Source organism: Eptatretus burgeri, chromosome 5, assembly GCF_056783735.1.
Source record: "Eptatretus burgeri isolate ZD-2024b chromosome 5, Ebu_testis_v1, whole genome shotgun sequence".
In the NCBI taxonomy this organism is placed as follows: Eukaryota; Metazoa; Chordata; class Myxini; order Myxiniformes; family Myxinidae; genus Eptatretus; species Eptatretus burgeri.
Genome location: NC_140965.1, coordinates 98,997,018 through 99,013,534, shown reverse-complemented (window position 1 = coordinate 99,013,534; position 16,517 = coordinate 98,997,018). Strand labels below are relative to the sequence as shown.

Below are 16,517 nucleotides of genomic sequence, written 5' to 3'. Positions count from 1 at the left end.
CTCAACAATTGGATTTTTTTTACACTCAACGACTTTTAAACGGTACCACTCAGCTATTTTCATTGTTTACAATGAACGATTTAAATTGCTGTCACTCGCCTTTGTTTTTTGACGCTGGGGTTTGGAAATTTGAAGCGTTTCTTCAGAACGTGTTAAAACGCTCAAACTCGACTATTTTAAATAGACGCTGCCGATGGACAATTGGAATCATAGCCAAGCTAGACATCGAAGTGTGAACATCCTCGTCATGCCGAAGAAAAGTTTGAAGAATGCTGCAAATAAGTGTCTTGGCCGTCGCTGTGGACGCTGACGCAAGGACGATCCATTATACCGACGTCTTTCAGCCTATGAGTAACTTAAAAGTAACGTCTGTCGATGTGTGGCAACGATCGCGTAACGTGCCAACAACACCTTAATCATAGGTTAGAAATAAGTTTCGGGTACGCTAAACATTACCTCGGCGTGTCTCAACTTATGGTTAACTTACAAGTAGCATGTGTTGACGTCTGTCAACGATCGCAGACCGTGCATACAACTTGTGGCCAGCGTAGCGGAACATGTGAGTCATACGCCGGCATACATCGTGAAATTTCAAGCATGAAAAAATTTGAGGACAACCAAAAAGTACAACGTTTAAAGCCAACGTACAACGACGTATGGCAGTGTTTTTCAGCGTGCTCTCAATGTTATCAAAACTTACCCATAACGTATTCAACGTGTGCCAGCGTTTTAGAAAAAAAATCAAAAAATCGGCATACGTTGGCTAAAACGTCAAGGTGTGACCGGGCCTTTAGTGTTCTCGTTCTCTCTCATTATCTCTCACCCCCCCTCTCTCTCACTCTCCCCCTTTCCTGTTTGTTTATATCCTTGTCGGTTGTGCCCAATTGTTGCCCTGTTTCCGCACTGTCAATTCAATCTTGCTCTTCCATTGGCCTTGCTCTTGTAGGGAATGAATTAATGAATGAATAAATAAACAAAGAAACAAACAAACATGATGATTATCTGACATTCAAGAGTGAATTGTGATATGGTGCTGATCAGGTGGTATTCTGATGGAACATTTACAGCACTCATGAGCGAGTCCAGAACGCTGACGGCAAATGCTGAGCCACAGGCAAATGGCTGTGTCAGGTAGAGCTCTGTGTCAGGGTCATCATCATCATCCTGGTCCAGAAACTGCACATTCGAGTCGTTCACTGAGAGAAACATTGGCAGTTAGAGTTATCAGAAAGCACCATAAATCCAAAACTTCTCCCCAAAACAAAACAGGCTCATCAACCTGTCTGTGCCTTGAAGCCAAGACACAACAATCTGTTTCATAAATCCTGTGGATAAAAATTGGGTATTACAGAATAGTCAGACATCTCATGCATTGCCTGACACACATCTAAGCAGACAGCACTCAAACGACTTCCGAACAAGACGATAAATAGACGCAGTTATGTATGATGTGGTGAAGTGTTTGGTGCAAAATGAAACGATTTCATATTACTCACAACTTCTCTCAAGATACACTTGCACGAACATTTTAGTACTTACAAGCCAAACATCACATGGAGGATCCAGAACTAGCACACACAATTGCAAAGAACATGAACAAAAACAACGTATAGTTTTTTTTATTAATCGGTTATAGAGTTCAAACGTGTTCGCATTAATAATGGTCAAAATAATATTACAACGTGAATGGTTCAGAGAAAGTATATACACCTGTCAGGATCCAGTTTTTGGAATGACTATTGAAGAAAAGCATAGTTTAATATCATCCGAAAACTTAACTTGAAAACTTACACTCCCTCTCTCATCCCATCAACAATCATTCTGCAAAATTACATTCAATGTGCCAAAAGGACATTTCTTTGCCATATTTTGTTGCAATGTCTTCACATTTGGTTTATGTGATGCTCAGCTTCTTGCCTTTGAGTCATCTCCTCTAGGTTTGATTCCTGATAAAGAAGGAAAACTACATACTGGCACCATGATGTTTTTCAGGTAGGGTCTTGCATCAGAGGGTGCTCCTATCATTCAGGGAATAAAATTAAGCAAAAACATTCGGCCACTTTTCCCATTTGCTTTAATTCATCAGTGGATGGTAGAAATCGCAGTTTATCGTATTTGGCCTCATCTGACAACACTTCACATACCTTTGCTTGTTTTACCTCGACTTAAAAAATATATCATGGAAACAACATTGACACAACACACTGAAGCCAGATAAGATGCCAAAAACTTGCAGTTATCAATTTGTCATGGCAACTGACATGTAGCACCATTCCCATTAACTATGCGCCTCACCCAGTTCAGTGATCATTGGCACAGCAGCTCCACTACTGACTGAGGGTGGCCGGGCCAAGCCGTGCACTGGACTCGAGTCAGGACTTGCACCTGGGGGAGTGAAACCTGAAACGATGTACACAGCAGACAAGTGTGAAAAAGATGAATATCCAAATAATAGGGGGAGGGGGGGGAACAACTTTCTGTCATCTATGTATTATGTACATGGAGTGCTTGGAAGAGTTTTAAGACTAAGATGCTCACAATAATGTAAGACGTGCCAAAAAAAACGTATGATAAGGATTGTGGATGCGTGTGTTGAAAATGATATATATATATATATATATATATATATATATATATATGTATATGTATATGTATATATATATATATATGTATATGTATATATATATATATATATATATATATATATATATATATATATATACATATATATATATATATATATATACATATACATACATATATATATATACATATACATATATATATGTATATATATGTATATATATATATATATATATATATATATATATATATATATATATATATATATATATATATATATACATATATACACACACACACACATACATACACACGTCATGTCCAGGGGTTTGGTTAATAATCCCTCCCGATCCAGTTGTCGTGGACGGGCGGTTAACACCGACCTGGACGGATAACTGAATGATTTCCCTTGGAGGCGAACAACCCAAATCCTTGGAGATTACGGTGGCAGTTCTTCTTCAGGGTCTCTGCCGACTTTCTCAAAGATAAATTTTCCAGTCGTTTTTGTTGCGTTTTTACTGTCATTTTGTTATCTCTGTGTTTACTGTGTTTATAGTTCGGTCTTGTGTTAAAACTTGTGCAAATTGTGGAATTTTCATCGTCTTTTTCATATCGAGTTTCCTCGAGGCACGATCTTCTTCCCGTTTGTGTGCACGATCATGTTTATTGTATTTCCTACTTATTTCCATCAGTTTTTATTTTCTCCACTTTTCCCTCCACCCTCCTTCTATTCCTCTCAACTACACCCTCTGTTTCATGTCTCAAAATATAAAAAAATATAACAACAAAAAAACCCTTTTCCCTCCTTATTCCCCACGTAGCCACGTGACTTACTGTACTGACCCTTCTTCCTCCTCCTTCTGCCGATCTACCATCTACTACTTTTGCCAACCCACATTCACCATACACCTAAACGATTTTTTCTTCAACCTTTCCTTTTCCTATTCTTACTTATAGTGGGGCAACTTAGCATAACAATTGTGCATTTTGTGAGGAAAGCACCAAATTTGGCACACGAGTAGCCTATCATATTACGAACAGATTTGGATATTGGGCCATCGCAAAATTTTTGATTGCAGTGGAAAATGGCTGCCACAGCCATCAGCGGCTGAATTTGAGATGGCCCAATATCCAAATCTGTTCATAATATTGTTGCGAATTTCGGTCCGCCCAGCATGCGATCGGCCACATAACTCAAATTGCGACCGCGTCGCCCACCAGAATGGACAATTCAGTCGTGACCCTCTTTGGAACTACCGCCAGGAGCTAGTCACGGGTGGGTCTTTCGACCCCACCACAATCGTGCCAATCGGCCACCCGCGTGAGATAGGGTTGTTCGCTAAACTCGACCTACCTAAGTACCCACGCAGAGGGTAGACCGGGCGATCGCACTTCGCCACAGGTCGACTCCGGACACGGGCCGCTTAAGCGATCTGTTCCGTACTATTGGGATAACCGAGTAGTGTTATCGTCGCCCTCGACGGTTCTGATTAATTATCGGGCGTATTAAGCCCACTACCAACCCTTTACGTGAAGCAAGATGGAGATTCAATTAAAGAAAAGACGAAGCGAAACGGGAAAACAGTTCAACATGATGCACATTTATTCCGCGGAACACGGAGAGCACACATATACAGCCAAACAGAATGCACATATATCAAATGCTACAAAAGAAACAATGACGCAGAGATACTACCGACTACGCGAGCACACGGCAACACTTAAACAGTTTTACTTCACAGACGGCGCCGACACACATTTACTCAAAAGCAAAAGAAAAGGCCATGGCCATGGTGCCGTTTGGAATGGCGGTGATGCGATGTTTGCGGGAGTGACTTGTGAAGGTAAAGATCGTGGCTGTTGGCGTTGATGTTGTTGTGTGATGGTTGGAGCGTGGTTGGTTCAAAATAAAGATAGAACAGAAAAACGGCTATCTCAAAGCGTCGCAGCCTGAATGAATCACATTTATTCCCTCTAAACAACGGGTTTGGGGCTAACTACACATGTACTTACAGAGATATCTCACCTACGGGACCTGGATGGTGGTTTGCGAATTTCCACAACCGCAACAATATGATAGGCTACTAGTGTGCCAAATTTGGTGCTTTCCTCACAAAATGCAGAATTGTTATGCTATATTTAGCCAAGTTGCCCCAATACTAATCATATTTTTGAAAAAATATATTTCAACCTCTCACATTACACCTCCTGTAACCACGTTTCTCTACCCCCTCTTCTTCTTTCAGCAACTTTCATTGAACTACCAGCCTCCTTCTGCGTTTTTCGATCTAAATTCACCAACAACGACACGATTTTTCTTCAACCTTTCCTTTTTCTTGTCTTCCGTAATCTTTATCAAAAACATAAAAAATGATCTCTTAAAATGTTACAACTTCCTCGTTCACACGTGTGGTTCTCTGCATTGTATCTTAATTCACCACTCTGTTTGTTTTCAATTCGACCTTTCCTTCATCCCATGTATTAAACTTCCCACAGTAACAACATTTCTTTTCTGCATTCTCTTAATTCGCCTTTACTGCATCCCTCACGTAATGTCTTTAATCACATCTCTGACTTAAAAAAGTTAAAATCCCAGTTGGAAAACCTTGTTCATGTTCCATCAATCATCCTTCTTTTCCAACTTCAGTGCCAATTCACCCCATCTTCTTAATTCTACCTCCGAACCCGTCACCTGTTGTCCCCTATCCTTACTTGCCCCTCATCCTACCTCTGCTCTTGGCACCTCTTCACTGTCTTCTGCTTCAGTATCAGGTCCTCCTCTGGTGTCCCAAAGTGTGTGGTGTTTCATAACGTGTGGTGTTGTCCCAAAGTGTGTGCTCACACCTAACAGATCTTTCCATACAGGTTGTCACTGACAAATCAGACATAATCTGCTTGACAGAAACTTTCCTCCCTCAAGACGTCTCTTACTCCCTAGTATTTCTCCCAATTTCTCGCAGCCAATGTGTGGCCCTTAATGGAGTTCTCTCATCCCCTCTTTCTGTCAAGGCTGGAGTTCCTCAAGGCAGTCTTCTGGGTCCTGTTCTTTTCTGGTTTTCATCAATGATCTCTCTGATTATATATATATATATATATATATATATATATATATATATATATATATATATATATATATATATATATATATATATATAATGTAAAATATGTGATATATCAATGACATATATATATATATATATATATATATATATATATATATATATATATATATATATATATATATATATATATATATATATATATATATATATATATATATATATATAACGAAAAATCCCATTTATCTCTTTGCTGATGACTCCACCCTATGCCGTACCATCTGTCATCCCTCAGATCGGCAAGCAGCAGCCTCTTCACTCTCTGCAGATTTGGATAAAATCACAAGCTGGTGCAACACATGGAACATGTCTTTCAACCCTGACAAATCTCACACTCACTATGTCTCTCCGAAAGGACCGTCTGGAACCCCCCCCCCCCCCCCGCACCCATATAGTTTATGAACAATCATCTTGGAGAAGTCATCTCATTCAAGCTTCTGAGTCTTACTATCTGCCATGATCTTTCCTGGGAAAGCCACATTTCCAAGCTGACCTCCAAAGTCAGTCGCCGATTGTGCATCCTTCGTCGTACAAAGTCGTTTCTTGGCACACTTGAGCTCCTGACCAAATACAAAGCTTTCATCCACAGCCTGATGGAGGACTGCTCTTCAATCTGGGCTGGTGCTCCCACCTCTCACCTTTCTCACCTTCACGCTGTGGAAACCAAAGCATTTAGGATCATTTGTATCTCCTGCGATGAGGCCGAGTCTTTGGGTCTCTCACTCTTTCACTGCAGGCAGGTTGGTGGTCATTCTGTTTTCTACCGTCTCTTCTCTGGCCTCGTCCCCCCCCTGCCCCCGCTCTGTCTGAGATATGTCCCCCCACCCCCCCGCCATATTTCCGCAGGGTGCTCAAGGTCTGCCAGCAACCCCCTTCTGGTAAAACTACCAAAATCAAGAATCACTTCACTCTTTCATTCCTTTTTTCCTGCCTTTGGAACAAACTCTGACATGCTCTCCAAAGCTACTCTTCCCTCCAGGTCTTCAAAACAGCTGTTCACCACCATCTCTTGTCTTCCCCCATCCAAAATCCTTGATCTTTTGTACCCCCGTTAATCCACCCCAAACCCACCTCCTTCAAATTCCCTTTCCTTCTTGAACGTCCCTGTCGTGTCAGGACCTGAAAGTCCCTGGAGTGTCCATCTTGTTTACCCCGTGTACCCCGCCCAATCCCTCTCTCTTCCACAGATCTCCTCATGTCTCTGTTCCCCACTGTTTTTCCTTCCTTCTGCCGCCCCTCTTGTCTCCTGCTCCACTTATTGTACGTTCTCTGTGTTCGCTCTCATTCGAGCCTCGACAGTGTTTTCAAAATAAAATAAAATAAAAAAGATCATGGTGCGCACAGTACGTGTGGCGGTGAAGCACTTCCTAGAGGCATTCACCAGGATGGAAACACAAGGGTTTATACTCAAACCCACAACCAATAAACAAACACAATAGATCTTACAAATGAAGGTTTAATGAACATAAATCGAATATTTATAATGGAAATAAATCAAAAATCCTCCCTTTATTCTGGCACTTAGCTGTGTATCCAGAGATGATCTTTTAGGAGCTTGGTGATCGAGCCGTGTAGTCGCTGCGCAGGAAGCTCACAAAATGGCGCCAAGCCCCTCTTTGCGGCCACAGAAGTGAGGTACTTCGCACGGAGGGTGTTCCTTCATTAAGGGCCCACAAACCTTCGTACCATTCTTCTCACTAATGAATATGCTGACCTCACTCCTCTCTTACACCAGGTCCACTCGCCACAAATGGGGGCTGCCTTTCTCCTTGACCATACGACGGGACGATTTCTGAGGCCCCGAGATTAGATCACGAGGCGCGCTCTTCTTCTCTTCTCAGAAATGTACACCCTTCACGACCCAGCAAAAGTCAATGGCTAGCATCGTGCTTCAGCACCTGAACGAATTCACACCAGCACGAACAACGAGAATCACGCTGCTATTTTGTCATGCCGAGAGGAGAGCAAAAACGAGACCCTCTGTCTCAACCGCGTTCCCACACCAACTATCTACTCTCCGATGATGCCCTCTTGTCTCTCTTGCACCTTCTTACGCCACCCTGACCAATCATCAGCCTCGGGGGCATGACTCACTGGTATGAAGCCGGGAATGCGGGGCTTCTTGCTTGCTCGGAATGTTTGGCTCTGTTATTATTTCCCGCCAACCAACGAAGTTGGTGAGGGATATAGAAATGGGTTCCATCCGTCCGTCCGTTACATTTCGTTTCCGGAGCTTAACTACAAATCCCCTCAAGATATATTTACGAAATTTGGTACACATATCAAGCAAGTGGTGAACTGGTGCCTTTTGATATTTAGAGATTTTCCCCAAAAAAATTTCTGTCACTTTCCATGGAAACAAGTTGGGTATTAAAAAATAATTGAGGTTAACCTTTGTTTTTATCTCCCGCCAACCAACGAAGTTGGCGGGGGATATAGAAATGGGTTGTTGTTGTTGTTGTTGTTGTTGTTGTTGTTGTTGTTGTTGTTGTTATAAGAATGTAATTATTTTATTGCTGGCTTGTAAATGCAAAAATGTAGGAAAAGGTGACAGAGGCAATCACACTGGGAGAAATTAGCCTTAAACCCTACCTAATTAACACAGCACTACCCTCCATGTGGTGACACATGACAATATTAAGCGGACAGTTTTCCCTACGTAACTTACATTGGGATGTCTCCTCCTCGTCCATGGACCATGCATGCTCCACTATACAATCATACCTTTGCTATGAAGTTCCTCCATCTACCCCACAAACATAACAATATACTGGCAGAGTGTGTTCACACATTGTATAAGCATATGAAACGCGTTTCCCCATTGAATCGGGTCACTCAACTGCATTTGATTTTTCATTTATTTATTTTCTTTCTTTTTTTTCATTTATTTATATTTTCATTTACGGATGCTTTCCGATGGTTCTGTAATTTTTCCTGGTGTATTTGCTTTGATGTCCATCGGCACACAAAACAAAATTACCGTGCTTCCCCGTTGTCTAGGGTCACTCACCTGCATTTTTTTTCATTTATGGATATTATCCGACGATTCTGTGATTTTTTTTTTCTGGTATACTGGCTTCGATGTCCATTGGCGCACAAAATTTCAACTTTCTACGTCACCCAGAAGGTCCCGATCTTTAATATCAGTCAGCGAGTTAGTGAGTAGTTAGAAAGAGTTTTATATTGGAGCACAGCAGGGTGTCAACAAATTACTGTTCCAAATTCAAACCGTAATAAAAAAAAATGAAACGGGATACAATGATGTGGTTTGCTGCATGTGAAGATAGTTCTCATTGTTTGTAATTAGATATCAGTTTAGCTAATAGATATTCATAAAGTTTGAAATTAGATATCAGTCTCGCTAATGGATATCCATAAAGTTTGTAATTAGATATCTTGGGTATTCAAAAAAGGATTTGAGTAAGATATTCATCAACTTTGTAAAGTGTAATGCATGTTATTTTTGTGCACCGCTCCTTCCCAATTCCATATCAGGGTGATGCATGACGTCATCGCCAGGCACCGGACTAAGGGATTACTCAGTTATTACTTCGTTTTCTTTCTTGTTTGTTTGTTACTTGCAAAATCGAAGATTTTTCAAGTATATTGGGTCAGTCAACTTTGTTATTCCATCTGTCTGTCTGTGTCTCTGTCTATCAATCACTTACAGGTCACAATTTTAAACCGATCTTTTCATGAAACTTCACCACGTGGTAGAGTTTAGCATAAGCAAGAAGCATATTGTTTTTTTAGGTCAAAAGGTCAACATAGGCCAAAGGTCAGCAAATTTGTCGAATTTCTAAAATCCTAAATTTTAATCCAATTGACTAGAAATTTCAACAGTATTTTCATAGCAGCTTATGAATTCAACCACAAATTATTTTTGAGGTCAAAATTGGCCAAATGCTCAACATAGGCGAAAGGTCAACAACTTCGGTGAGATTTCTAAAATCCTCAATTTTCATCTGATTAACTTGAAATTTGAAGAGGATATATATTTCAGGTCACTGAATTCAACCACCAATTATTTTTGAAGTCAACATAGGCCAAAAGGTCAACGAAGGCCAAATTTGTAAAATTGTCAATTATTATAATCTGATTGACTTGAAATTTGAAGAGGATTTACATATTTGGTCATTGAATTCAACCACCAATTATTTTGAGGGCAAATTTGTTTTATGGATTTTGCAAGTGTCCAACTCTGCACGACGACATCTTCTTGTTTGTTAATTGCCGGAATCCTTCGGATTTCGGCAATTATGTTGGTTGGTTGTGTGTGTCATTCTGTGTGTCTGTCTGTCTGTTTGTTTGTGTGTTTGTTTACCCTGTAGCAGCAACACCGTTTCAGCGATCATGACCAAACTGGGTACAGACGTCGGCCATCGTCCAACTTAGACACTTGTCGTTTTTGGTGAATCTAAGTCAAAGGTCAAGGTCAAGGTCACCCAAAAACTGAAATTCTTATTTTCGCAATAACATCCACTAAAATGGTCGTATCGACTTCAAACCAAATCCAAAATGTGCATCTTCCAATACTGTATCCAACCATATGTCTCATTGAGGTGTCACACCAACACCCTTCTGAGCGGTCGGGTGTCGAATGTCAGGGGGGTCGGGTCAAAACTTTCAAATTGCGATAAAAACGCCATTTCAAGTCCGATTGACTTCCAAGTTATGATCATGACCAAACTAAGTGCTATAACTCATTAAACAGGAGCACTATCGACTTATAAGAAGCAAATTGATTTCCAGGTTTTTGCTTTTTTCAGAGATCATTGAGATATGACAAAGTTATTCAGGCAACTCCTTGCTCAACGAGCAATTTCATTTGTTTGTTTGTTTGGTCAGGCGATATCTCAGCCATCCTTTGAACTAGGAAGCTGAAATTTGGGGACAAAAGTGAAGATGTGCTTTGGCAAAAATGATATTTTTAATTTTTTGATTAATCAATTAATTGATTAATGCCTGGTTGTTGGCTTAATGGTGAGAGTGGTGGGTTTGGGATCCAAGGATCCTGAGTTCAAATCCCACTCAGCTGTTGAATTAATACCAGGTGGGGTTGACTCTGCCTGTCAGCCTTCCAAGGTCGGCAAAATGAGTGCCATCTTGCTGGTATACTGTGTCAGAGTGGCGACCAGTCCAGGATTGTGTCCAATAGTCAAGGAGAATGCTTAGGCAACACCAACGCTCTGCACAGAGTATGGTCCCAATGGATGGATGGATGGATGGATGGATGGAATTAATTGATTAATTACTTAATTATTATCAATTTATTAATGACTTATTTATTTTATATCTCATGCTGACAATATCTCAGGCACATTTTGAGCTTGGAAGCTGACATTTGGACATGACAGTGACCAAGTTATTTGGCTATAAAGGGCATTTTTAATTTACTGATTAATCAATTAATTATTTCATTTGTCGATTAATTACTTAATTTTCAAAAAGCCATTGATTCAGATGAAAGTGGTGGTTTAGGTATGCTTGCAGGCAATTGATTAAGAAATTAATTACTTGACGAAAATTATTTATTTATTTTATTTATGCAATAAATCAATCAATTATTTACACCGCTTGCTCCCAATTCCGTCTTCGTGTGCTGCAAGGTGGCATCGCCGGGTGCCAAAGGCGCCCGGCGATGTCGCGTGCTGGAGGATTTGTTATTTATTTATTTATTTGGCATGGAGGCTGTGTACTTTGAATGTACTGCTATTTGTTTGTTTTTTGTATTTGTATGCAGAGTCGAGGCTTGTTGAGGAGCTAGAACACTGAATGGATCAAGATGCAACAGGACAAAAGGAACAGGAGAGGGGAGGGGGACACCAACCACAGGGTTGAAGGACAAAATAGAAGAAGACTTGGACAAACAATGGGTGTCGGCAGGAATGGGGGTCAGGAAAGGATGCATGGGGTGGACAGGATGGAAACAGAGGGGAACTCTGGAAATTCAGAAATGGGAGAGCTTGGTATTCGGGGGGGGGGGAGGGGTTAACGAGGATAGAAAATATTATGGGTTTGGATTGGGGATGATCCTGGATGGTGGTAAACAGAGCTGTCTTGAAGTCCGGGAGAGGAGAAGTAGATTGAAGAGAATGTGGAAGTTGGTTCCGCAGGCAGGAAAAAAAAAAAGGAACAACTGAGTGGAGGTACACTGATCCTGGATTTTGGGATTGATGGTGGACCTTGTGCATTCTGCAGGGAGCACGAAAATAGCAGAGGGAGCAATAGCAGAAAGGAGGCTGTAGAACACAGAGGTACCATCAACCTGTCTGCAATGGGAAAGTGATAGACCCATAGACTCAGTGTCATAATGGGAGATTTCAATAATCTTTAACGCCTTGGTTTCCCCGGCATCAAGCAGCGCAAGGTGTGAGGTAGGGAGCCAGCCCAAAGCGGGTAGCAGTATTCCATCAAGCTGTGGATGAAGGCCTTGGATGTGGAGAGGAGTTCAGGTGTGCCAATTAAGTACCTTGTATGACGGAGGATGCCAAGTCGGCGGCTGACTTTGAAGGCTAACTTTGAAATGTGGTTTGCCCAAGAAAGATCATGGCTGATTGTGAGAACCAATAGTTTGAATGACTGAACTTCCTCAAGAGTCAAGAGGATTGTTTAGAACGTAGACTGGGGGGGGGGGGCAGGGGGCTATTTCCACAGCCCTTTCACAACAAGATGTATCAAATTATTACACATCACAGAAGATTAAGAGAAGAAAACAAGGTAAAGAAAAGATAAAACCTTGAGAAAGGCTACTTTAAAAAGTTAAGTTCTTAATTTCTCCAAAAGAGAAATGAGATGGAAGACAACACAATCAAAGTAAGTTTTCAAACACGTGGGAGAACTGGTCAGAAGGTTTACGTGAGTGTGGAGAAATACAGCGATGACCAGCTGGTGCTATATTAAGGGGGCAAAAGAGTTTAATGATTTGTTTGTTAAAATCAACATAAAATCTATCTGTTGGCAAAGCAGAAGCAAGTGCAATTCCACGAGAATCGGAGCTTTGTTAGGTCTTGTTTGTTCACGGAATCGTTCGAACTGTGGAACCCTGGAGTATGAGGAAATATCTGATAAAACACCACGGCAGGCCGACAAGGAAAGAGTTGCAATAATCCAAATGAGGCGTAAGGACACGGCCATTTCTGCTGTGTTGCTGTCAAGATACAAGCGGCTTTTTTAATGTTTTGGAGGTGATTGGAGATAAGATTTGCAATTTCAATGTAAATGTGATTTTGAAGTCAATGTTAAATCCATTAATCCATCAAGATTGTTAACTACATCAACAGTGAACCACAGAGTTGTCTCAAGAACCACTTGTGGTTTATGAGCTGCTCGAGGATAGCCAATCACCAAAACACATGTTTCCTTTGAGATAAGTTTCAAAATGTGGACTCGGTGGTGTAATAATTAGAACGTCAACTCTGAATCAGGGAATTCAGGGGGTGAACCTCGGCCGAGTCATACCAAAGGCTTTAAAATGGTACGTGCAGCACTTTCTTGGTTGATGCTCAGCATTTAAAAAGGATAGAACATGGACCAACAACCGTAGGTTAAGCCCACTCTGTTAAGCAGGCCGTAAACAATGATGAAACAAAAAAGACCATTGAGAGAATCTGGTTCGGGTTTCCTCCACATTTGGACTGGCTTATTTTCACTCCAAGAGAACATGTTGTTATCCACCCAACACTCTATCCTGGCTGTGATGTGTGCCTGTAGAGGCTGGACTGGCCTAAGATAGTGTCTTTGGCCCATAGTGGGGCAACTTAGCATAACAATTGTGCATTTTATGAGGAAAGCACCAAATTTGGCACACTAGTAGCCTAACATATTATGAACAGATTTGGATATTGGGCCATCTCAAATTCAGCCGCTGATGGCTGTGGCAGCCATTTTCCACTGCAATCAAAAATTTTGAGATGGCCCAATATCCAAATCTGTTCATAATATGATAGGCTACTAGTGTGCCAAATTTGGTGCTTTCCTCACAAAATGCACAATTGTTATGCTATATTTAGCTAAGTTGCCCCACTACCAGTCCTGTTCATCATATACATTAATAACATCTCCGATGCTCTGGAAAGCTCTCTTTTCATCTTTGCAGTTGATGCCACATTCTACTGTACAATCCCATACCGTACTGATGGTGAATTCCTTCTCTGATGACCTGGAAAGGATCAGATTCTGTCTGATTTGACACTTGGAACACTTTTTTCAATCAAGGCAAATTTCAGTCTTTTTGGAAGGAACATTAAATCCATCCATCCATTGGGACCATACTCCGTTCAGAGTGTTGGTGCTGCCAAAGCAGTCTCCTGGGCTATCGGGCACAATCCTGGACGAGTCGCCACTCCGACGCAGGATACTCGAATGGCTCAATTATCCCAGCAAGCTGGTACTCAATTTGCCGACCGAGGAAGGATGACAGGCTGAGTCAACCCCACCTGGTATTAATTCAACGAAAAAAGAGGGATTTGAACTCAGGACCCTAGGATTCCAGGACCACCACCCTAACCATAAAGCTAACACCAGGCATAACATTAAATGAACCTACCTTTATTTCCAAAACAACTGATTGGACAAGGTGAAGTCTCTCAAATGTCTGGTCATGTCATCATGACATATGCAGTGCATGACATATCCAGATTTAAAAATTTAATAACTGAGGTTATGCTGAAAGAAAGGCGAGGTGCTGGATTATTTATTTATTGCTCTGTAGTGGTCATGGCTTGTGGAAAAGGGATGCGGGCTAAAAGACTGAAGGTGTAGTGTAGGTGAACAGGCAGACAAAAACATGTGCATGCACTGCAGTACGTGATGGGGAGTTGTGTGCATGAAGGGTTTGGGGGTCAGTAAGTGTAGAAACCTCTAGGAGTGGGTATTTGCATGTACGTCACAAAACCGATGCTAGCATTGATGAAAGGGAAAAGAGTAACTGCTAACCTTGTGATGTGGCCTGCAGAAGAGAGATTGAATCTGGAAATATCATCGATTTGATATTGAGCGAAGCAAGAAGACTTTCCTTGTCCTGCAGTGATGGGTCCTCTATTCCACAAGGACTTGCAGACAGGATGACACACATGGAACAAACATTGATGTTCACAGCACGTAGATCTGCACGACTTAATAGCGAACCCTGAAAAAGTAACATATCTTTTAGATATTCATAAAGTTTGTAATTAGATATCTATGATAGTCAAAAAAAGGATTTGGGATAGATATTCATAAACTTGGTAAATTCAATTGTGTTAATAATTATTGATGAGGGCTGTAAGAACTGCGTTATTATGTACGGTACTGTTATCGCTTCTACTAACAGGGAGGATGGAAAGCCGTGGGAAGTTTGCGAGAGTATCCCATTCCCTGCCGATGTAGTCCAGAGAGCCAAGAAAGACAATGGGCTTAAGTTGGTGACCGTGCAAATTGCTGGCACGCAGAGGCATGACGAGGTTTCGCAAGCCGATCAGAGCTGAGTGAGCATCCCCGAACACACACACCACCACGTGGCCACTCAACATCGACATGGCAGCTTCACCTCGTGTCTGGGACATGAATAAGTAAGGAGAGCGACATCAGAACAACAAATTATATTTGCTATCACACTGAGTTATAGCTGCACTATCATAAGATAAGAGTTTGTCTTACTCTTACTTTATTGGTATAAGGTCCTTGCAGGTAATAAGGCTCAGTTGTAAAAGACAAAATCCTTTCTCATCAGAAAAGTATACTCTTTTACAAAAGTGAAACCTTGCAAAGAGAACCATCAGAACATCAGTTTCGATATTTATAAGTACAGAGCATTAAGACGCTTCACCGATGCTTAATCAATGATTGAACTAATTGCAATGTAGCTTTTAACATCCAAAGGGTTGGAGTAACAATTGGCACACTTTGAACATTTGCAATTCAGACATACAGAATCACCAGTTGTAAGCTGTATACAACATTGAAACAAATACAATGCACTGAACCATGTCAAGCTGCTAGTCACAAGTCTTACAGCATACCCTATGCCAACCATTAGCTCACACACTACGGACAAACAAATGGGTCGTCATCAGATTCCATCTTGACACAATCTTCATGCTTCACAAGACAATGCATTTAACACACTGGCATTGGTCCATCATCACATCTTCTTTCTATGCTAGTCCTGAACGTTAGGTGAGCCTTGTTACCCACATTTACCGATTCATTTGAATTTTGTTGAAGACTACATTTAGCCACTTACCAGCGAATATCGAATGCTTAAGTCTGCTCGCAACATCTACCTTTTAAGTTGTGAACAAGTACAAGTATTCCCCGCTGGGCATTATTACTTGCAGGCACCTGATACCAATTCCTCATCTCAACTTCAGGACCCACCAGAATTACTGTTTCGATGTCTCTGGCTGGGCACCAGTGAAACATTCCAGTTGTATCATATCGTTTCACTCCACCATTAACATCTTCAGCAGCACCTGGAGTCCCCACTCCCACCCCAAGAGAGAGTTCATGCCTGAAGTAGGGGAAAAGACAGAACAAGAGTGAGAATTGCTTTGCAATACATGTCCACGACCACAATATGATATTTTCTAAGTCCAAAAAGGGAATAACTCTGTGAAAAATTGACAAACCACCCTGAAACTTGAATTTGTTCTGTAACTTATCATAATAAAGCCATGTACAAAGTTTCAGTTGAACATGTTATAGGGTATGGGGGAAAAAAGTCAGAAAACCCCCAGGTGGGACGGACGGATGGGCAGATGGACAGGAAACCTGTCGTCCCCTCTGGTGAAACCGGTAGGAGACAAATAAAAAAGAAAAAGCTTTAATAAGGGG

At 41.2% G+C, this 16,517-nt stretch overlaps 1 protein-coding gene across 10 annotated transcripts in view; it reads right to left on the bottom strand.

Moving 5' to 3' along the window:
- Window positions 1-16,517, bottom strand: part of LOC147027036 (calcium-activated potassium channel subunit alpha-1-like) — a 278,274-nt gene that overhangs the window by 26,603 nt on the left and 235,154 nt on the right. For all 10 annotated transcript variants that reach the window (XM_085883106.1, XM_085883110.1, XM_085883114.1 and 7 more), the window contains 5 exons: window positions 16,062-16,194; window positions 15,014-15,238; window positions 14,640-14,832; window positions 2,296-2,400; window positions 1,066-1,196 (listed from right to left, as the gene is read on the bottom strand). In XM_085883106.1, the coding sequence (XP_085739232.1) occupies window positions 1,066-1,196; window positions 2,296-2,400; window positions 14,640-14,832; window positions 15,014-15,238; window positions 16,062-16,194 (787 nt within the window). The remainder of the gene's footprint in view (window positions 1-1,065; window positions 1,197-2,295; window positions 2,401-14,639; window positions 14,833-15,013; window positions 15,239-16,061; window positions 16,195-16,517) is intronic.